The sequence below is a fragment of the Histoplasma capsulatum genome (assembly GCF_000150115.1).
Source record: "Histoplasma capsulatum G186AR genomic scaffold supercont2.9, whole genome shotgun sequence".
Lineage (NCBI taxonomy): Eukaryota > Fungi > Ascomycota > Eurotiomycetes > Onygenales > Ajellomycetaceae > Histoplasma > Histoplasma capsulatum.
In genome coordinates this window covers 521,266-544,007 of record NW_025544809.1, presented here as the reverse complement: position 1 = coordinate 544,007, position 22,742 = coordinate 521,266, and the positions used below count along the sequence as shown (strand labels likewise).

Genomic DNA, 22,742 nt, shown 5'->3' with positions numbered 1-22,742 from the left:
CCCATGATTTCAACACAACACAGGGGACATACCGAAAGGGGGCTATAATATATAGGTAATGAGGTTTCGAAGTTCACTATCTCCTGTCCCGTCGCTGAAAAGACGCGCGGACATCATTGGGCATCGTTTCATCCATCATCCACCGGGCCCCCGACGAGAAGGGCTCCTCCGCCTCCCGGCAAACCTGGTCGTACGCGATCTTGAAGATTCAGCAGCAACAATACCAGAATCTGGCACCTGGGTGGCAGTCACGCCGACCCCACGCCTTGCTACCCCTGAAGCGTCTTCGCGGTCCCACTCCCTACCTCTATTCCTGGCTCTAGCATGGTTCAAAGCCGGGTTCAGCAAACTATCCGCCTCACCATCCAATTCCATCTCAACGCATTGGCTTTGGTCCTCCACAACGCCACCCCTGTCGTTCGTCCATTCTTCCTCGGAGGGAACCCGTCTGTCCAATCCACGTGATTTAGCTCGGGTCATTGTTTTGTCCCTTGACTTCTCCTTGCCTTTGGGCTGATTCCTGTCCCTACTGCTAGCGCTAGCTGAAGTCTGTCGGGTGTTGGGTGGTGGCACGTAATCCTGATGCTCTTGTTCAATTTCCCATATTTCAAGTGCCTTTGAGAGTAAAGTTCCCGCAACGCCAGCACCGGCTGCAGCATCGCTGCCACTCGCGCCTAAGACGCGAACCGCCTCATGTAGTGCAGTGACGGCTTGCATAGTCCGTCCTAGTTCAAGTAATACCAGGCCGCGCGCCGTATGTAAAGACCCAGTGAGGCCCCTATCTTCATAGCCACCGACACTTGTGGAGCCAGCAGATACAAGGCCACCTGCTCCTGCACCAGCGATTGCTGCTGAATAACCAGTTACAGACCCACCTGCTCCGATTCGAAGGGATTCATCAAACTCGGCGAGTGCTTCTTCAAAATGTCCCAAACGACGTAGAGCATGTCCTAGATTAGCTCTCGTAGCGAGCCATGCCCCTGGCTCACAATTTAATGACGAGGCTAAGGCTAGGGCTTGGCGAAATAATTCGACGGCCCCCTCAAGGTTGTTCTCGTGGTATAAAACGACCCCTAATTCATTAAGTACCAATGGATCGCCACCGGATGGAGGAAGTGATTGAGAAACTGACTCATTAGAAGATGGAATGGTATCAGATAATGAGCCAGAGGACATTGAATAGGCGGCAGACAAGTACTCGTGAGCTAGAGACATATTGTTGAGAGCAAGGTGTTGCATTCCTAAAAATAGTTGTGGAAGATGACTTCCTTGGAATAACCTCGCAGCGGTGCTGTATGCTGCAATTGCTTGGTCATGTTCCCCCTCTGCCGCGAATGTGTGGGCAAACCCGATCCAGGCAGGGGCTGAATGAGGGTCCAGAAGGGAGGCCTTGGAGAAAAAGCGCCGAGCTTCAGATATTTTACAAACAGACATATAGTATATACCAATAGCGAGATATGTATATGATTCCTCTGGAACGTTGTCAGCCAGAGAATGAGCAAGCAGAAATAGAGCGTTAGTGGCACCCGTTTCATATAAACAGGCTAGATGGAGGGGGTAAACGGCAGGGGAATGGCCAAGGTTATGGCCCTGGCTCCCTTGAGAGACGAGCAAAGGGACAGAATCCTCAGAGGATGAGAGAATAGAGGATGTAAGAGACAATGCCTCAGGGAATCGACATTGAGTATAGAGGGTTTCTGCGCGCGAGAGTAGAAGGTCGGGATTATCGGCAAGATTATAATGTGTAGATAGTGTTTCTGTAGCGTAAGAAAGAGCAGACGGGGATGAGTATTTCGATAGACGAGTGGTATAAAGGAGTTTCGTAAATTCAGCGGCTTCTTGTGCTACTGACGGGTCGGTAGAATAAGTAATGGAGTCGAAATCAATGGATTCTAAGAATTCGAGTTCCTCAGCTGGAGACATAAGGGAGTTTTTCATAAGCTGATCGAATGCTTCAAAGCATTGCACATCAATCCGCACAGCATCTTTATAGCAGTCCCTGGCTCGATCGAAAGCGTTTTGTCTCGCAAAGCACAATCCCCGTAGATAGCACATGGCAGCCTCAAACTTGATATTTTTGGTATTCTCCCGTTCTCTCTCTTCACTTCTGTCAATACGATCGGCTCGAGAAGAAGCGCTTTTGCCATTTCGCAAAGTAACATTGGAGTTCCCGTTCAGATGTTGTAATTTCCGCCGAGTATTGCTGGAGCTGGTTATCAGATGGGTAGGGTTATTGTCACCAAGAATGGTGAGGGCTTGGTCAAATTTGTTTTGCTTGATATAGCAATGAGCTGCCAAATATCTACATGAGGAACTTCTGGCGATCAAATCCTTCTTCGATAATAACGCCAGTGCTCGAGTATAATTGCCGTTTGAGAAATGCACCTGCGCAAGCCAGAAGGCATCGTTGTCACTATCTGGGAATATTGTCAGTGCACAAGGTAAAACATGTCATCGACCTAGGGACTTTAGAAGTCTCACTTGTAAGGGCAAGCACTTTGTCGCCTATATAAATAGCTGCGTCATGCTGGCCTTTGTTCAAGGCATCCTGCCGCCAGCTGCGGAGATAAGACTCCATGAAGGGTCAAGCGCGGGACGCCTCAAAACGCAGCGCTCAAAGACCGTGACTCCATCCAGATAAAATAGCGCAATTCACGTGGGTGTATCCCCCAAATGGCTACGGTGTGGAGACCTTTTTGTATTAAGATGTTGAGCTTGTCGCAAAAAACTCGCATTCCACGTTCTTTGCGAGGAAGAACAATCGAGATGTGGTCTGTGCGTTTGTTGACATCACATGGCAGTATCAGTACGGTAATGTATGTATTTGTGTATTGAGAGCACATTCAAGAACATATCTGTTTACATACGATTAAAATGAGATTTCTCTCGATTACTGAATATCGTACTAAAATAATGAATTCAAGAAATATGTTCATTTTTATTTGTACAGCATTCCAGGCGTTTTCCGGGAGAACCGTATTTTGTGAAATGAGCTGTGACCCACGTGATTTTGGAACTTGTAGGAGGATAATGTTGGTTGTGTGATTGTTAACTATCTAAGCGAGAGCAACACAATATGTTAGGTGGCACGTGCCTGGGGTAGCCGTAGTAATGCCTAACACCCCCCCTTGCTACGGCGTGGCCACAAAGGGCAGCAGGGCCCCCCCTTCGCTCAAATCCTTCAAAAACACAATAATAATTAACTCCGCCTCGGACCCTGATTTCCCTATTAGGAATAGGTGCCCGTATGACAATAACCACAAAAAACAGAGAAACACAAGCAAAATCCATCAATCTGCTGTATTACCATTACCATCAACTATCATCAAAAACATGCTTTGCCCCAACTAGGAGCTCCATCCTCAACTAGAGAATATCAACGGCTTCCTCAACTAGAGGTTGTAGACGACATACTGCTCCAACTAGGAGCGATCCTCAACTAGAGAATATCAACGGCTTCCTCAACTAGAGGTTGTAGACGACATACTGCTCCAACTAGGAGCGATCCTCAACTAGAGAATATCAACGGTGACTACCTCAACTAGAGGTATTAGAAGACCTGTTCTTCTATAACATTCACTGGCTCCACAGTGGAGGCTTTTTGTTGTAGGTTCTTTGGTTTCTTTTCCGGATACTTGTCCCAACAGTGAGTCTCATCATGACCCTTTCGATCACAGTAGTTGCACTCCTTGGTGCTCTTATCCTTGATGTTCTTGTCCTTCATATAACCTGTAGCAGCATTGACATTCTTGTCATCTAATGGCAGGCGGAGTAGTATATCATTGCAAAGGCCAAGGAAGTTGTCTTCAAATGGTCTGACATTATTATCATCCTTCGCTGCATGGTCCATACGATCCTTGACAAATGATGACCACCCCTTGGTGAGGCCGTTGAGGAGTTTATCGAATAGTATGAAGTTGGGGACATCATATCCTAGGCGGATATATTCAACACGGATTGCTAGGAGGCGTTCTATGAAGGAGCGACTAGATCCCCCATAAGTGGCAGCTGTGATATCATTGAATTCCTTGGATAGGCGGACTCTGCGGATCTCCACCCTTTCTGAAAAAGATGCCTCTATGACCTTCCATAGGGCAGAAGAATCTAGGGAATCTTGAGGTATAGTAAAAAGAGATTTGGCTTCAACAGAAACTGAAGACCATATTAAATTGTATAGCCAGGAGTTTCGTTCCTCCCAGTATCGTTTCATATCCTTGCTGGCATTTTCCAGGGGTTTGGTGGTGAGGATATCCTCTGTATGGGATTGCTTGATGGCAAGCAGGATCTCTTCCTTCCAAATCGGGTAATCAGATGCTGATTTTAGAAGACCTGGTTTTTGAAGGTATTTGACTCGTTCACGGAATTCTTGAAGGACTCTGCTCAAGGCAGGGGTGTCACCTTGATCACGCAGGTGAGCAGCAAGGTCAGGGCTTAGTTCATTGCCATCTTGGGCAGCAGCAGTAGCAGGGGTGCTAGCAGCTCTCATTTGGCGTAGTTCATCATCTAACTGGGCAATACGATGCCTCAGCACTGCAGCTTCATCTTGATCTGCCATCTCTTCGCGTTCTGGGGCTTGATATCGTGGTCTTCTTGTGGTTACCGGTGTTGGAAAGGTTCCAGGGGTTATCTGGTTCTCTGGTGTTTCTTCGCGGTTGGTTGCTCGCGTACTGACAGGCATTTGATTATCAAGTTATTGAGGTTATCAGATATCAGGGTATCAAAATGAATAGAATAAGAGGTTCTTTAACAGAAGAAGAAGTTATTATTGCAAGTTATCGCTTCGTAGAAGTGCAAGGGCTTCATAACCTGTAGGAGGATAATGTTGGTTGTGTGATTGTTAACTATCTAAGCGAGAGCAACACAATATGTTAGGTGGCACGTGCCTGGGGTAGCCGTAGTAATGCCTAACAGAACTCCAGGTGGCGTAGACCACCACTGCTCTCCTTTCTGTGCAACTTCTCTGGACTGCAAAATCCACTCCACTTCAGTGATTCGCCTCCCCATTCAAGCATAGTGATATCACAGGATATACAACCATACATTACTCGGTACCCATATCTTTTTCAAGGGAAACACCCATTTACTTAGACCACCATGTCTGAACGCAAGGTGCTCACGAAATACTACCCCCCGGATTTCGACCCGTCGGTCATAACACGAACACCCAAACACCTACGGGCAACCGGCCCCAAGCTCTTGACAGTCCGCTTAATGGCGCCTTTCAGCCTGAAATGTACAAATTGCGGCGAATACATCTACAAGGGCCGCAAATTCAATGCGCGCAAAGAAACTACAGAGGAGAAATACCTGAATATCCCCATCTATCGCTTCTATATTCGCTGCACTCGCTGCAGCAGTGAAATCACCTTCAAAACTGACCCCAAAAACATGGACTATACGTGCGAACGTGGTGCTAAGCGCAATTTTGAACCTTGGAGGGAAGCTAAGGAAAATGAGGTTAATGAAACAATGGATGAAACGCTGGATAGGCTGGAGAGGGAGGAGGGAGAAAGGGAGGAGAGGGAAGAAAGAGATAAAATGATGGAACTGGAGGAGAAGATGCAGGATTCGAAGCGCGAGATGGCTGTAGCGGATGCGTTAGATGAGATTCGGACAAGGAATGCAAGAATTGAGCGGGGAGAGAGAGAGGCCGGCGAGGAGGCGGTGCTACTGAAGGCACAGAGAGAGGCGGAGGAGGCAAAACTTAGGGCCGAAAGGGAGGATGAAGAGGCTGCGAGGAGGGCATTTATGACGGATGGTGGTGAGAGGGTTAAGCGATTAGTGGATGATGAAGCAGATTCGTCGAATGGGAGGACGTTGGCCAACGAGAAGTCCGATATGCCACCCCCGTCCTTTACGAGAGTCCGAAAACAGAAGAAGCCGTTTAATGCAGGTCTTGGGATTAAGAAGAAGGCCCCGTTGGTTTGATGTTCATTTCTGATCCGTAGTATTAACATCTGGTTCCAAGCATTATCTGGGCGTTATCATTGTGGTTGGATCATTTTCATGGGATGCACGGGCCATATCATATATCGGGAGAGTTATATGAAATTTTCTTTAATATTTTCCGGCCGGTTGGGTTATGATACATGTATAACATTCATCGAGGAATTTATATGGAAATTCCATTTGAACATGCGAAATATAAACAAGTAATAAAATAATAAACGATTATTTTCAAGCCTCCAGAGAATAAAATCATCCAGACCCCAAAGAACGCCAGACAAAGTAATGGCAGAAATTGTGCTTGCTTCCGCCTCCAGATCATCTAGAGTGCTCTACATTGCATTTCCAGTAGAAGAGAGGAGGAAAATTAACATGTAACAAAACAACAACAGAAAGCGAGAATAAAACTAAAGCAGCTAAAAGACAGCTAAAATATTGAGAGGAAACTTTACAAGGACAAAACTGTGAAAACATATACACATAAAAAGGGAAATTTAGTAGACGGAGAGAGAACCAGCGAATGGTAACATCACAAGTAAGGCATCCATAACGCGTCACTTTGCGCAAGATTCTGTGGATTAACTGCTCTCGAAATAAGATCAATGACAGATTGATTGGCAGGCAAGTTTCCTTCAGGTGGGCTCGCAAGGCTAACAGCTCTGTTGACAATAAATTCACTGTTGCTCTGTACCATTTCCCGCAGCTGGGTCTCAATTGTCGAACTGCGCTGCGCGGTTGACCAGAAGATCATTTCGTCGCGGACAAAGATGCTAAGTTGCTGCTCCAGCTCATGCCGTGGCTCAGTAAGGCAGCGGGCGATCGCCATGACTGCGCAGGCAAAGATACCCTCGGTGGCCAAGGGGCCCATCAATGTTTGGATGTTTGGTGTAAAGCGGAAAGGTACGTGTTCGGGATTGAAGAATAGGGGCTTGGCAGTGTGAATGTTGGGGATCAATTCGGATCCCCAGACGTCCCCTGTGGCGCGGGAGATGGAGATCTTGTTAGGGTAGCGATTAGTCATGTGCATGGTGTAAGTCATAAATGCCACTGCGGCATATTGATAGGAGAATTGGCGACGGAAGAGCCAGAAATCAGCAAAATTGGGATATGTTTTCTGGAAGAAATCGAGCAGGATCGTGTTGGGGACCCATTTCTGTTGGATGGCAGAGAAGATTTCCGACCGCAAAACTAAGGATTGTTCAGGTGTGCGCTGTTCATTATGGTTAATAAAGAATTCAGTAAACGGGTGAGACCCAGAATCACTCACATTTTGTTTCATCTCTGCCAGAGACCGCATCTTCTCCATGGTAAATAGCACAGGCTCATCTTTGCCAATGCCAGTCCGTCGACAGTGGTCCTCATAGATTCCCTGCAGTGAAATATAAGACGGATCATCCTTAACGAGACGTATATGAGGAGCGAGAGGAACCATGAGAGGGAGATGAAAGTAAATATTGCGGCGTCGGCTCTCCTTCCGTTTAGAGAGAATGCCGTTGAAGATCCGGAAGAGCTGCAAAATCCTCTCTTCTCGTCGACAATGGCGGGCAGCAGGATGTTGAACAGCAAAGCAATGTAAGCTGCCGTCGTGACCACGCATTTTCAAACGTCGATGGCAGACACCAATTCCACGTACAAGTTCAACATTCGGCAGGAAGCGATCGATGCGGACAAAGTCTTGGTTTTTATCCTTGTGTTCCAAGTATTGCCCAGGCACTTCAATTTCATCAAACTTGAGGAATTTGAACTCACTGAGGTGAGGAGAGAATGCTTCGAGGGATTGGGTGTGTGGCCGTCGATCAAGCTTTTCTTCAAATTTATCCCGCCACCGTCGTAGTTTGTGGATGTACTCATGCATCGTCGGTTTCTTGACAACGAAATCAGCTTCGAAGGACTTGCGGATATGAGCGGGAAGGATGGTCTCCGCAAAGCGGGTAATGTTGCCTTCCGTCGCCGGTGGAAGCTTGAAGTCTTGTGCATACGAAGCAGGCATCCGGCCAACATAAGCTAGACCATCATTGAGTAATGCGACGATGAGTCTGTATGCATCTTCATCTGGCGGGCATTTGAAGTTCTTGTGGATTTGGTCGACCATTGTCTCCATCGAAAGTGCTAGGAGAGGGAACGCGGTCTTAAGGGTAGCCATGACATCTTCTGCGTATTCCCATGGTTTCTTAAGTGGCTCTTTTTGTGCAGTATCTGGGTCGGGTTTTTGCTGCAAGGAGTTCGGTGCACCTGGTTGTCCAATTAGCCCTGGTTGTCCGGCTTGCCCCGGCTGTCCGATTGGTCGGGGTTGGCCAGTTTGGCCAAGATTAGGCTGTCGAGGAGAAGCCTGTGCATCCGCTGCGCCATTAGATGTAGTACCATCGGACCCCGCCGTTCCAGGCTTCGACTCTGGTGAGCTATCCTTGATGTTTACGCTAGGGGATGCTTGCTGCTGTTTCGCACGGTTGAGCCTCTCCTGTTTCTGCTCATGCGACTTGCGAATAGAAACTAAATCCTCACGACATGTCCTTAACAAGAAAAATAGAGATTGAGGGTATAACTTGGCGATCTTGCTGAGAACTGCCTTGGACAATCTTGCTTCACGGTGGGATAAACTTGTCAGCAGTTGCGGGATGAAGGTAATCCAGTACCATACAGGTGTATCACCCTTGAAATTTTCAAAGGCGGAGGCGATTTTCCCTTCTTCGTTGTCTAGACTGAGCAGCCAAAGGATGCGACTCAAAAGCTTCCTTGACTTGGAACTCTTGTATAAGCCGGCTGCCTCGAGATAGCAGCTGACGGCATTGCTTGCGAGTTCCAGTTCCTTAGGAGACTCTTTGAATCGTTGATCGCTGTATTGACCCCATTCAGCCCAAGCTTTGGCAAGTCGCAGATCGTAGTATAGAGCAACCCCGAACGCTTCGTTGGCCTCATTGGTATGGTTGAGTTTGGCGAGGAACATGCCCTTCAAGGTATAAAACTCGGCTTTCTGTTGGGCGTTGAAGTAGTTCAGGTTCGTATTATTAATCACATCGAGTCCGCTGTTCAGTTCCTTCGGGTTCTGGTAATGGCACTTCGCTTGCTCTCTTAATTTGAGGAATGCCTCCTGGATCTCAATATTGGGTAGTGTGTAGATGCGACTAAGCTGGTTGATACACACTTCAGGCATTTGGTGTTTCCGTGCAACATGAGCAAAGCGGTTTATAATCCAGGCTGTCTCGTGATAACCTCGATAAGCGTAGGAATTGCTCGTCACAGTATTTGATTGTGGGAGAAGGCTGAGATAGGTCCCATTGATTAACTGGAAAATATGCTGTCGCCATGTAACTAAGTCTTGCCAAGCATTAATATCGTCCCATACATTTGGCAGTCGATCGCGCCATGTGGCAAGCAACAACTTCAGCTCCGCGGACTTGGTATCTAGATTCCTTTCATTTGTCTGCGTCAAGCTCGTACAGATAACACTGGCATCATGCAGCTCGACTAGCTGCTGGAAATTTTGAAGGATCGGAATATGTGCATTTGTAATCCGTTTAGGAAGCTGGTGCCATTTTCGGATCGATAATTGGATAGATTCATCGCATATGTTATTGAAATCTTGAGGGTTTTCTTGCTTTCCATGAAACTTGAGAAGGGACATGAACGCCTGGAAGAACGTCCGTCGAGGAGTTGGGGCGTCAGAAACAGATTTAATCAAGGAATCCAACTGATCACGATTCGCTTCACCCTGCCAGTTGTCAAGGTTTCTCCAAGTCGCCTCCAAAAGAAGATCGTTGAAGTTCTCATGTTTCGCGAAATCGCTCAATATGTCCCACTGCTGCAGCTTCTGCGCGCAAATAATCCAGTGGTCCTCCCAGAGGAAATACTCCCCTTGCGAGAATGGAACAGCCCCAGTACGTGCCTTGATTTGTGCTGACTCGTACAGCTGCTGCGATTTATCCCACATTCCCTGCTGTTCATAAGAGAGTGCAGCATTGGTTTCAACAAACTTACACCGTCTGCGCCAGGTGCCGTAGAACAAGTCATCTTCTTGCAATCCAGCGTATATCTCAACTAGAGCATCGAGGTTACTTTCACGAACGGCGGGTGTGTCAATCAGTGGGCTAATAGCCGACTCCTCAAGCCCACACGCAGCAATATACCAAGCATCGTATGTGCGACTGAGATATTTCATTACATGCGGCGGGATCTTAAACCGTGGCTTGGCCCTAACCACTCCTTCGAGAAGTGCCTGGATAACATTTGGCCGGTCGTCGATTTGGCCGCGATGATACTCGCGTGTGAGCAACGTTACCATCCCCTTTTCCAAGTCGCTCCGCTCATCCCGATTCAACGTAGACCAACAAATCGTAAAAAGGGTTACCCAGATCCGATATGCAACCTTGGTATCTGCATGCTGAAGCTGCGAGAGGGGCTCAAGAATATCACGAACTTTGACATCGCCCAGTTCCTGGCAGAATTTCCTATGATCTGAGAACAGAGACTCTAGATGGCTGTCCACCATCAAGCTGTCCTTTCTGGGATCTTTGTCTGACCTTCCGAATAGGAATGCTGTGGGCGAAACAGTAAAGTCTTCTGGGTGGAGTCGAGCAGTTGTACTCATGTCGATCGAGCCAATAACCAATTGGGAAGCCTGTGTGAGCCAGAAGGAGTCTGCAAGTGTATCCCAATTCTGCGACGTGAGAACATAGCTGAGCCGAGTATTTGCCGATCTCGTCAAGCTACGGTCGAAAATGGACATGAAGCGATTGCGCATTTCGACATCCTGTGCTCGTGTGCCTATGAGGAAAGCGTGTTCCAGTCGAACGGTCAACTCAGTTCTTGTGATCTTGGGATCCTCATAGATGCGTATGACTAGCTCCAGAAATTGCTTGAGGGGTGTCTGGTCTGGTCTGGATTCGAATAGGAGCATCTTATGCAAAACTGCAGTTTTCTCCTTGAGCGTCGGCCATGACTCTGTCGAGTTGAAGATCCAAGATTCAGCCATCCGCAGGATCTTAGTACAGAGGCGGATGTCCTGAGAGCGTTCGACAAGCTGAGCTAACACGCTGAGGAACGGCCTCCGCTGTTCTCCCAGGTTGGACATTCTTGCAGCAAGCAGATCAATAGTCTTCGAAATCAAATCAACACCGATTTCAAACTCCGCATCATCAGGTGAAGGATGCTGCTGTTCACCAGGCCGCATATTGGCTGTATTTCCAGCGGTATTAGATGAGTTATTATTGCCACTATTTGCATACGCGGAAACGTGGTCTTTGGCAAGTTTTAGTGAGAATATCTTCATGATGTGAAGAACATGTTGATCGATTTCTGCCGGCTTGCACTTCGACAAGGTCCAAAGGATGTTAATGGCTGCAATGTAATTACTGGCAGATAACGCTTCTGTGGCGATTGCGGAGAGGTACGTAACAAACTCAGAAGGGGAAGTATCAACATCCATCGCATCCTCATCTTCGGGATGGTCATCCGCAGGCATCGCATCCAAAGCATGCTTAACTGGTGGTGGCAATGGTGCGGCATCTGTCTCATCATTGACTCCGTGTAAACAGTCCTGGATCTCAGGATTGTCTGATCGCAGGGGTTTCTCGAACAACTTTTGCAAGAGTGTGGAGCGGTTTACCACCCATTCATTAGGTTTAGAAGCGAGAAGGATCCGAATAACCTGCAGAGCATTGATCATGTTCGTCGTGTGCTTCTCATCAGGTTTGTCAGCTTTATCCCCAGTGAGAATCGGCTCCGTCACTTTTTGATACAAATCGATATCCAAATCCCCCCAGTAATCAGGGGACAGTAGACCTGTCAATAGCTGCATAGCCTTCTTGATCATCTCGCCATGGATAATAGGGAGTGCAGGCCGTGAGTTGCTCTTTTCCCGGAACCTGGCCGCAGGGACCCGGTACCGTTCCGGAAGGCCACAAATAAATGTAACAAGGTATTTGACAAGGGCTGTGCGAAGATCAAGGGGAACTATGTATTCCGGTCGCTCCCTCACTGTAGGCGGTGCCAAGGCGGTGCATGATATTGTCTGTGTCTCTTCTGTGACAGGTGCTCGAAGCACAGCAACCTCTCGGACACGCCTTTCTTCCCACGCCCAGATCAAGCCAATCAAGTTTAACGCCAGTTTCTTGCTTTCGTTGGACGGGTTCGGGGGACCAGCGATTTTGATAAGAGACGGGACAATAAGTGGAACGAAGTTTTCTCGAGATTCGTAGAACAGATCTGGTTGCCGAACGAGAAATTGGAAGATGCTCTGGACTTGTTGTAGGTTCGCTGTCTCCTCAGCCAGAATCCGCCGGGGCCACCTAGCCCACAAGGGGTATCGCGAATCTCCGCCTGAATTTACTCTCCTTGGAAGCACAGGGGCTAGAATTTCCAAAGCTTGCGTCACTAACGCCTTGCCTTCGTTTTGATGCGCTCGCAACAAAGCGACGTATATCTGTATCACGATCTTGGACGGTGTCTCGTAGTGCGAGATGAAGTAGCTGATCAAAACGTAGGCGCCGTACTTGTTGATAATATCCTCCAGGCGAATATAACTCCAGGCAAACTTGATGATATCCTTGCGGGTATCCTGCACGATTGTATGGTGATATTTGATGAGCAAGGCGGACAACTGGAGAAGTTCCATGCGCGAATGGTCCACGCCTGGCTGGCTGGACTCTTCACTGATGTCACCTAGCTGTGGCTTCCAGAGTCTATTGTGGATGGCTTCGGTCATCGCCTTATCTACTAATCTCGGGCCCGATGAAAAATGCTGACCCCAGATGTTCTTAACGTCCATTGCAAAGATGGGGTTGACGAGGTTGTGAAATGCATAAGTTTTCATCTTTTGTGACACGTTGCGCTGGCCGTACAGGTCCAAACAACGCATCACAAGAGAACGCCGATAATCAATCGATTCATTTGTGATGATGTGTTGGTAAAGGAATTTGGGAAAAGCCAGGGTTGTCTTGAGTTCGCGTAAAGATAATCTATTGACGATCTCAAAAAGGAAATCCATGTCCTGCAGCGAATGAGTCAAGTATGACAAGAAAATGTCCATAAGTTGACCTTCACATTGTTCCACCCGGAGACGCTCGTTAGGCGGCAACTTGTCGGCGCGAAGCTTGCTTTCGAGGTCCCGCCCCGCGTTCATGAGATGTCGTTTAAGGTCAGGATGGTTTTTCAGCCAGCTCTTGGCTGGATCATGGAAGCATACAGCGTAGATGACATATATGGCATTAATGACGGTGGTATTTTTGTTGTCCACGGACTCCTGTCCAAATGCAACGGAAACTAATGAATCACTCTCCGCCACGATAGCCGATCGGATGGCTTCGCTATCCGGGTTCATCAGTATCTGGCCAAAGAAGCGGCCATATCGTTCGTCGTTCAAGCGGATGCGAAAGAAATCCCAGGTTTCCTTCGCGTAACGATTAAGGTATTTCACGAGCGGTTTCCTAAAGGGACTGTTCGAGGTCCTCCGCAATTTTTCCTCTAAAGCCAGTACCTTGTTCACCAGTTGCTCCATAAAGGTTGTCGCAGCAGGGGGTAAGAGATGGAAAATGTTGAAGATAGCCGCCACGATTTTCATGGATGGGCTCTGCTCAATGAGCGTAAATGATACCCGTTGGAGAATGCTATCATCGGCAATAACCTTTAAATGGTCCAGCAATCGAGAGCCAATCTCTACCTTGAAATAGTTGGTGAGCAGAGTGAGCAGCCTAGCTAGGCCATCAAGGCCAGCAACACTCAACCGTTTTGGATCCTGCAGGTTCATGAGGATGGGACGAAGGCCGTTCTGTAGCAAATCCTTCGGCAGTTTATTTGTCTGTGTCAACACATCACGCAGACCAGAGTTAGCCGCCTCGATAATCTCCGGCGAGCGAGAATAAAGCGATTTGAAGAAGACAGCGATGACACGCGCACGGCCCGTATTCTGCGGGCCGCTCGCAAACTCTGGGAAACCCATTGCCATAGACAACAAACGAAGACAGGAGACTCGGAGGTTTACAATTTGTTCTGCGGTTTTGAATTCATTTGGCTTTGGTGCGAGAGATTCATCGTCGACATCAACCAGTGCCAACGATTCCATCAGCAGTCTATTCAGTTGATCGTTGAATGTCACAATTCCATGATGAAGGCCTAGACAAAAAGTGATGGCATCGATGAACCCAATCTCTGTAGGGAACGGCAGAGCACGAAGGGGCTTATTAAAGATCGGTTGTAGAAGTCGATCCTTTACAGGAGCGAGAAGCTCATGCTTCTCCGCACCAATAGCTTGGGCAATAGTCTCAAAAGCCTGTTGAGAAGTCTCGCGAACGTGTTTGCTCATGTGTGAGAGTTCATAGCTAAAAAAGCCGCAAAGGCTGGAAAGCCTGCTCTTCTCATTCTTCAAATCCTCTTTGGACACGCCAGTTTGACATCTGCGAAGAATTTTGTCGAGCGTATCCTGCGCCTGTATCCTCGTGCTGGCAGGTAAATCCGTCGGCGTGTCTTTGATAACATACATCAGGGCCCTGACGAACTCCGCCTGCCGATCAACCAACCATGGCGTGCCCAAATCAAGCTCCGTAACAAAGACTTGGATTCCCAGACTTCCGCCTGCTTTTGTAAACCACTCTTCCTCATGACAGTTGTGGCAGAATACCCGCGCGAGATGCGAGAAAAAGGACAGTTTGGCAATTTTGTCCGGAGAACCGAAGAGAATAGCGGCCGCGTCGCGTGTAGCAAGCATAGCGCTTTTAGCCGCGTCGCGGACACTAGGGTGCTCTGACGAAAAGCACTCCACAAGGGCATCCGCAAGCACTCGAGTGTCAAGGTACATGGGACCTTCTCCAGAGTTAACATTGAAGGGCTTCCGAGCGTGTCTCGCTTGCGCGAGCGATCGTCCTACTTCGATGATGGTGAAATGGCGGCAAACGTCCACGACGAATGAAGTCGCAGTCTGCTTTAAGTCCGGAATGGTTGTAGCAACAATGCAGGCCTTCAGCAACTTCTTCAGGGTCTCTTCCTGAACCGTCTTCTTCGGAATCGAGCCACTTCGTTCGGATTTTTCCAGAATATCGGGACCTGCAGTTAGTCTACCTTCGGCTAAATCGTTCGCCTGAAGTCTCACTAGGGCAGCTAGGTCCTCAGGCGGGTGATCAAAACCAATGTAGAGCTTCAGCTGGGAACTCAGCATATGGTACGCTTGTTGCTTGTAATAAGCATCAGAGGCTTTCGCCGCCGGCGTCCTGGGTACTTCAAGCAACTTCCCAAGTGCCAAATCGATCCCAATATCCAACGGAAAAGCACGCTCCTTGCTTGAACCTCCGATGAGTTTAATATCTATACTAGGAATATCATCAGCAAACTGCTGAAACGACAATTCTGGCGGATGGTTGAGGAATTTCCGATTGCGGCCACCAAGTTTCCCCAGGATTCGCATGGTAGTATGTGCGTGGAAATGGCTATAAGGGTTTGGACGAAGATGGTCCCAAAGAGCCGTCATCAGTTCATCTACGATCGGCGCCATTATGGGGTCTAGATACGCTGCAGTCAAGTTGTCAACACAAAGCTCGAGAGTGCGGAGACCTTGACCAACGAGTTCGGAGCTAGCCCGAAGTGCAACGACAATGGGACGCATTAGGTGACTAAGATGGGGAAGTAGATGGCTAAGACGGGCTGGGACTGTTAAAGTGAGTTCGACGTAAAGATCCCGTTCTTGTGGTTTCCGGGCGCTCAGGAGAAGGTTATTAAAGGTCTCAAGAAGCATCTCAAGAAGTGGTAGGATTTCCTTGTAAAGGAGTTCAAATCTGCCTCCACCTATACTTCGGAACAGCGAACGGAGGAGGAGGAAATAATTCATCGGTTCCTCAGCGGTAACGGAGAGCTCTATACACTTGGTGACGATTTTGGTGAGGTGGGGGTGCAAAACCTGCTCGTTCTGTGAGGAGAAAAGTGTGACTGCCATGAATGACAGCTTAAACATCCGCAGCAGAATCCTTGATTTGGACACATCCGAAGTACCCACTTCATGAATTCGATCCATGAGGTATTGCAGTACCATCCCCGCGAAGGCTGGAGATGTCGCTTCACTTGCGAGGAAGAACTGTGGCAGATGCAACAACGAAGAATGCTGAAACATAAGCTCATGAAGGTATGGAATCTCAGTATCGAAAACCTCATGGAACGTGGCGGTGTCGATGCAATGGAAAATGGTGCCAAAGGTTTCTAGAAGCTCCTTCTCCTCTTTACCCATCTGCTGCATATACTGGCTAGCAAGGAATTCCAGGGGAGAAGTGTATTGCACCTCAGGTTCGGGCTGATCAATTCCGTAATACTTGAAAACTTTAGCCCCCTCGTGGAAGAGCTTCTTGATCACATGCACCTCCTCCGCCTTGTAACCAAAAGACACCTCGGGCCAATTGGGGGGAACAATGGTTTCGTCGATGTTCATGTTATCCGGATTAGTTGCTTTCAGCGTATAAAATAAACTCTTCAGCCCCTTCACGAGATTGTTAAAAAGGAATTTATTATCTGCAACGGGATCGGCATTGCGCTCTCGCGGATTTGAAGTCTTTACGGGGGCCGCGGAAAAGATATCGATTTCATCCCAGTCCGGTGGGTTATCGTTTTCCGCGAGGTAAGATTCCTTCGTGTTCTCTGCCTGTAGCTTCGATGCCCGTGACAGCTTGACCGCGTTATCAAACTGGTGATTCATGGCCGCAAATTTATCTCCAATAGCATCTAAAATCATCACCAAGAAATATCTCGCATCCTGCTTATCTTGAAGTTTCGCTATTCGCTCAGCCATATTCAACAGCAACTTGGCGCTCATGGTCTGGAAACTGGTGCCGGGGAATTCGTCGTGAAGATTCTTCGTATAAACCTCCACTGTCCGACGAATCTGATCGCGATTGAGAGACTCGCGGACATGATGTATGAGGTCAGCAAGCATGCTGTACGCCAGTGGCCGCATCGCCTCATAAACAGTTACGACGAGATGGGGTCCATAAAACTTGGAGGAGCTCATCAATCTTATCTAGGAAGATCTTGCGGTAATTGAAATTGATGATATGACGTATGGCGACTAGTAATTCCTTTCGAGAACTTGATTTCTCACGCGGGCAATCCTGCAAAAGTCGCACAACGACACCTGGAAGGGACGGAAGGAAATCCTGCAGCTGGTTCGCATACATCCGAAGCAGATAAGCGAGAAAGCTCATCGTCTTCACTTGCGCAGTGATAAACTCGCCAAAGGCCGCTCTGTTCTTGATCTCCTTGCACACGCCAGTGAAAATCATCCCCTGAGCCGCAGCCTCCGCATGTGCCTTTTCTTGCGGTTTCGCCTGTAGGAGTAGAATGCCTTTGATTAGTGGCACGAAGACCTTGACGCTGGTGGAAACGACACTACGATGTGCTTGAAATATCGACACGACAATGATCGGACACTCTGCCAGGACTTTAAACGACTGCATGCCTCTCAACAACTGCTGGTTCGATTGTTGATCGGGGACGAGATCAGAGACTGAGGTGGCTGGGGAGCTGGGCCGTGGGGATTGAAAATTCTGCGATGACCCGCCAGGAGTTGATGGCATGCCTTGCGCTCCTGACGCTGGGCTATCGAAGGTATCCCGAACGACCTGTTCCATTGTCTCAAACATCTCCTGGATAAGTTCCAGGAAGGGTTTGACTCTCGTCTGTGTAGCTTTGGCCTGCCGTCGTTCCAGATCCATGATTGTTTTCATACAAAGGACCGCATTGTCCTCATTCTCAATTCGAACGAGCTCTAGTAGGAGATCGACCATATCACCGGCATATGGTTCGACATCAGGTAGGTCTAATGGGAGTCGATGGAGGATTTCGAGGACGCAGTTGCGCAGTTTCTAAAACAGTCAAGCGAAAGGAATTTGAATCTTAGCAGACGGAGACAAGAGAAAAAAAAAACAGCGGAAGTGGTATGGGAGGGATATGGAGAATTAGAACCCATACCTGTTCATAAGATAAACTAACAAAGACCGGCTCGCCCTTGAGTATCTTCTTGAACACCGGCCAAAGCTTCGCCAGAAAGATGGTGTAACTGGGACCAGAACATAGCTGCTCTAGTGAGTCGCGCAGCTCGATCGCGATATTCGTCCTCGTCTTAGTTTCTACAGAAGCAGCCAAAAAAAGGAAGAAGCAGTTAGCGGTTGACGCGACGTAAGATAAGCATCCCTAGCAGTGCAGGCATGCGGATGATGCAGCCAGCAGGAGCGGCATATAATCCCTCCCAAAAAAAAAAGAAAAAGAAAAAAACAGGGCAAAAGATAAGATCGAAAGAAAAGAAATTCCCCCTTACCAATAGTCACATCCGCCAACCGAGTCGCATAGACATCAATATTCCGCTCCATAGCCGTAGCCATACTGGGAGAGTTGGCCATTGTAGTATGTAACCGTTCGGTCTTGCTTCTCTCTGCACAGAGGATTTACACCTGAAATTGAAGCAAGCGAGAAGGATCAGAAACGCTAGGCCCCTCCAGCGGGGCCTAGTGCGAGATATTTTCACCCCAGCGCTCTACCAAGATTCATTCGGAGGGGTAACGGGCGTGGTAACTTGGTGTGTTCCTCTGGGCTTGTTCCGGCAGCTTTTCGGGGGCTCACCACACGCGAGTGGAAAAGGTACGAACGCGCGCAGAAAAAATTGGCGCAATTTCACAAGAACATATTTTGGCCAATGGGTTGGAGAATTAGTATATTAATTGGAGAATTCAGGGAAGAATCATGAGTCGTAATGGTGGGAGGCCGTGGTAGCGGAGGCAGAGGTCGGAGGGTGAAGAGCGGAGATTGCGGGCGCAAATGGACAGAGGAGCGATAGATTGAATTAGAGCTGGGGAAAGGGCGTAGACCCCGTACAATTCACTAGGCCAATATAGGACTAGTCATAGCGTTTAGCGCGGCTGGATAAATGTATTCCCGTGGCTACTTGCTAGCCAAGCCCTGCTTAGTCAGATGCTTGTCTAGTCACCTAAAGTCAATACCCGCGCGAGGCCCTTGGTTCAGACAGTTACGGCTAGCCAGAGGATCTTCACATTCATTATTGTAAATTCATGCCATTTACAAAATCCTTTTGGGCATAGATTTCAGAGCTATTTGAAAGAGGAGGAAGGGCAAAAAATGGAAGCGAGAACAAAAGGAATAAGGCGGTCAAACATGGGATAGTCACAGGAAACATGAGCACAAAACCATATCGATAAAGGTTGAATAAAGGGACACCAATTTTAGTCCCATCGGCATCATACATCATGGGACAAAAGAGAATAAGAAAAATGAGGAAACGCCGGCATCCGCCAAAACCAGTTATAGTAGTTCTTTTATTTCCCCTTAACAAACCGGACAATAGCATAACACAGTTCTAAAACGAATGCCAAATCGCAAAAAGAGCAATATATATATGAAAAAAAAAAAAAAAAAAAAGAGGAGGGGGGGGGCGGGAATAGGCATAAAGGAGAAAACTTTATGAAAAAAGGCGTTCCGCTACACATAAAGTAACAAAACGGGCAATGGAAGAGAAGCATGAAACCGAATAACGAGTTGAGGCAATATAAAACTCGTGTTATGTACCCGAGCACTCGGGCAATGACCGATCGAAAAAAATCAATCCACGTGAATGAATTGCTAGGTGTAGGAAGAGGACGGGCAGAGGACGGGTGGAAAGGGAGGAAATGTAATGAAACAAAAATGGAAACAAACGACATTTTGAAATGTGTTTGTAGGTGTAGTAAGATCAAGATTTTTTGAGAATTTAGAAGATATGTAAAATACGAGAAATGAAATAAGAAAACGCATCATCGCAACACGCTAATCGCTATGCCTTCCATTCATCAAATTTTGGACAGAGCTGTGCGAAGTTTGTGAAAAAAGAGGAGCGGTTCAGGTTGTGCCACCCGGAACAGAGAGGAAGAAAAAGGCAAACGGGTAAAGAAGAAGGAGAAGAAGAAGAAGCAGAATAACAAAAGAGGGGGAAGAAATATATAATAAAAGGTGAACAACCAAAAGGGGACAGTCAGCGAAGGCAGCAACGTGAAGAAACGGAGTATATCATCCCTGGAAGTAAGAGAAGACAAAAAGAACCCAACCAGCAGAACCCAACCAGCAGATCTGGGATCGACAATCCATCAACAATCACAATAAATCAGTCAATAATCAATCCGTCCGTCCGTCCACTCCTCTTTTACTTCATCGAATTGCTCCGGGCCAACGTAGGCATACGCGCTGATGTCGATGATGCGAACCCTCCTCCTCCTCCCCCACCACTGCCGCTGCTATTATGATTATCATTAGTAGCATTATTACTCCCAAGAGAACCCCGCCGCTCCCCACGCTTCCTACCACTGCTACTACCACTAGTTGTTGCAGCAGTAGCATTCGAGGTATGTTCACCACCAATCCCATATCCCGATCCTGCCCTGCGTGAGCGAGTGTCATCGAATGATCCGTGACGGCGCCTCTGCTGGAATCAAATAAGCGGAGGTAATAAACCCGCGGTGTAAATGTTAGAAAAATGTTATTCACATGCACCTCCACGGGCACTCAAAATAGCACAAAAAAAACCGCTTTGGCTACGGTGCAAGTCAAGGACAAAGACAAAGGCAGAGAGAAGATAAATGAGAATATATATATGATCATTTTTGGATACAGCCATTTTGGCATGAGAAGGGAAGAATTTGGAAGAGTTGACAAAAGAGTTGAAATGGCGGAAATGGAGAAAGGAAAATTGACAAATAACAAGTGGAAAAGGTGCGTGATATGCATGAAATGGCTCGCTGCAGATACAAGGGATCTTTTTCTTTCTTTCTCCCCCTTCATCTTCTTTCTCTATTCACTGTTCTTGCTCCCTTTAACTCACTTATTTCCCTTGTAAATCTTATGAAGCACTAACCGAATTCAGGTTTTGCCCATCCCGCTCCCGCAACCGCCGCTCCTTGCTCACATTCGATTCATCCTGCAGTTTCAGCGCGTTAAGCCGTTGTTGGCTATCATGGGTTGCCTTGTCCATATCGTCCGTAGTAAGAGATGGGCTTGGTCGTCCGTCAGATGATGGTGGTGGAGATGATGTAGAGGGCGCAGCATTAGTAGCATTGAGTGATAGTGAAGATGGCTCCGTTGCTGTGCCTGTACCTGTCAAGCTCTTTCGAGATTGGGCTAGTTTTTGCAGTCTGTCCCATTTGCTCTGTCTATCCTTCTCACGCGCTTCTGCTGTTGATTGTAATTCTGTGTAGTCGTGGGAGCAATCGTCGAATAGTTGTGGATTGATCTCCATGAAGAGTTTCATCGCATTGTATACCATGCTGTGGATGGTCCTGTCGGGAGGGTGTGAGAAAAGTAAAGGTGGTTATCGCATTTTCAACTTCGGGTTTAGAGATCTCTCACCTGTTCCAATGGCCTTTTGAATTCTCGTAGAGTGGAGCAAACATAATAGGGAGGATAGTCTCTACGTTATCCGTGACTAGATTGCAGAAGTACTCATTGTTCCAAAAATATAGGGCCCGTTCAGCAACCTAGAGGGAGATATGTTTAATAACAAAAAAATGACTCAGTCAAATTTATTTTGAGATGGGGACAAACCTGAAAATGGGGACTAGCGACCGATTTCGCCAGTTGATTGAACAGCGGCTCTTGGACCTTGGCAAATTCTGCGGGGTCCATGACTTCAAATATATCTTCGACTTCATTCAAAAACATGACCTCTTTCGTGCTATTTACTTTTGGCCAGTAGCGGAGAAGCCCAAGGACAACCTAGAAAAAACGAACGAGTCAACTTTGCTAAAAACAAGAAACAGGAATAAAGGGACGGACAAGAAATTTAAAAAAAAAAAACATACCTCTTCAGTGAGCGCAGAGTCCTTTTCAAGGAATTGAACAATGCAATAGGCCAGTTGGGGGTGATACATGCTCAGACTCTTTACTTTATGGAGGGGAATCAAAACACGCGTCAAGAAGAGCTTGTGCTCCTCCTTAAGCGGGAGGGCGAAGCCATTAATAATAGATCCAAGAATCTCGAGCAGCTCTGCTACTCCATTAAAGCGTTCGGTCTCGTACATGAACTGGAAGAAAACGTTGTTGATCGACCGTCGAATGTAAGAACGTAGATTGAGGAATTTGCCGTAGATGCGATGAAGGGTTGTTTTGAGGAAGTCTCGTTCGCGAGGGTCTTCGGAATCGAAGAGTTCCAGTAGCTTCCATATAGGTCAGTACTTGTAAAATCTAGAAAGGGCGGCGAGACCACCGCCACAACTCAACATACTTGTAAAACAAACTGATGATCGATGTACGCTTTTGCTATATTGGTATTGAAATCTTGGCTCTCGATAAACCGAAGAAAAAATTCATAAACAACCTGAATATGCGGCCATGCGACTTCAAGAACGGGTTCATCCTCTTCTGGGTCGAACGCGTCTCCTTGAGGGTTTACGGGAGGGGGAATAGGGCGGAAAAGGTTTTTGGCGAACATGTCCACCACACGGGGATACATGGGGTCAGTAATGACGGATCTGTTGTTTGCCACATAGTCTAATAATTCATGCAGGGCAAGTCGCTTGATCTCCTTGGATTTCATATCGCCAGTCGGATCGTTAAAGTCGAAAATGATATTACACTGGTCAATCTTTTGCATGAACAAATCCTGGCGCCGGTTCGGGGGGACCTCGTGGAAGCCAGGAAGCTTCTCAAGTTCTCTTTGGCGCTGATCGGATATGTCGAACCTCGAGGAGTGTTGCCGTTTTGGTGTCCTGATACCTTCAGGGACATCCTTGGGAGTTGTTTGTAATCGGTCAAAAAGGTGTGACTTTTGGCCGGCCTTTGGTGGCTGAAGA

General features: G+C 47.5%; 4 protein-coding genes across 4 annotated transcripts in view; 1 reads left to right on the top strand and 3 right to left on the bottom strand.

The window, feature by feature from the left end:
* Nucleotides 1–135: 135 nt before the first annotated feature.
* HCBG_06402 (cell division cycle protein) lies at nucleotides 136–2,688 on the bottom strand (the record flags this gene model as incomplete). Its single annotated transcript, XM_045433451.1, has 2 exons — nucleotides 136–2,417; nucleotides 2,482–2,688. 2 exons carry the CDS (start codon nucleotides 2,576–2,578, stop codon nucleotides 136–138), a joined length of 2,379 nt encoding a protein of 792 aa, XP_045285764.1.
* A 2,389-nt stretch (nucleotides 2,689–5,077) lies between these two features.
* HCBG_06401 (mRNA splicing protein Yju2) lies at nucleotides 5,078–5,928 on the top strand (the record flags this gene model as incomplete). Its single annotated transcript, XM_045433450.1, has 1 exon — nucleotides 5,078–5,928. The coding sequence occupies one exon, from the start codon at nucleotides 5,095–5,097 to the stop codon at nucleotides 5,926–5,928; it is 834 nt and encodes a 277-aa protein (XP_045285763.1).
* A 547-nt stretch (nucleotides 5,929–6,475) lies between these two features.
* HCBG_06400 (histone acetyltransferase TRA1) lies at nucleotides 6,476–18,311 on the bottom strand (the record flags this gene model as incomplete). The annotated part of the gene is made up of 4 exons (XM_045433449.1): nucleotides 6,476–16,873; nucleotides 16,911–17,777; nucleotides 17,884–18,041; nucleotides 18,230–18,311. 4 exons carry the CDS (start codon nucleotides 18,309–18,311, stop codon nucleotides 6,476–6,478), a joined length of 11,505 nt encoding a protein of 3,834 aa, XP_045285762.1.
* A 2,483-nt stretch (nucleotides 18,312–20,794) lies between these two features.
* The window catches only part of HCBG_06399 (phosphatase 2a), a gene marked incomplete at both ends in the record, with an annotated part of 3,768 nt that continues 1,820 nt past the window's right edge, over nucleotides 20,795–22,742 (bottom strand). Inside the window, 5 exons of the mRNA XM_045433448.1 lie at nucleotides 20,795–21,230; nucleotides 21,301–21,428; nucleotides 21,496–21,666; nucleotides 21,753–22,106; nucleotides 22,175–22,735. Of these exons, the coding sequence (XP_045285761.1) occupies nucleotides 20,795–21,230; nucleotides 21,301–21,428; nucleotides 21,496–21,666; nucleotides 21,753–22,106; nucleotides 22,175–22,735 (1,650 nt within the window). The remainder of the gene's footprint in view (nucleotides 21,231–21,300; nucleotides 21,429–21,495; nucleotides 21,667–21,752; nucleotides 22,107–22,174; nucleotides 22,736–22,742) is intronic.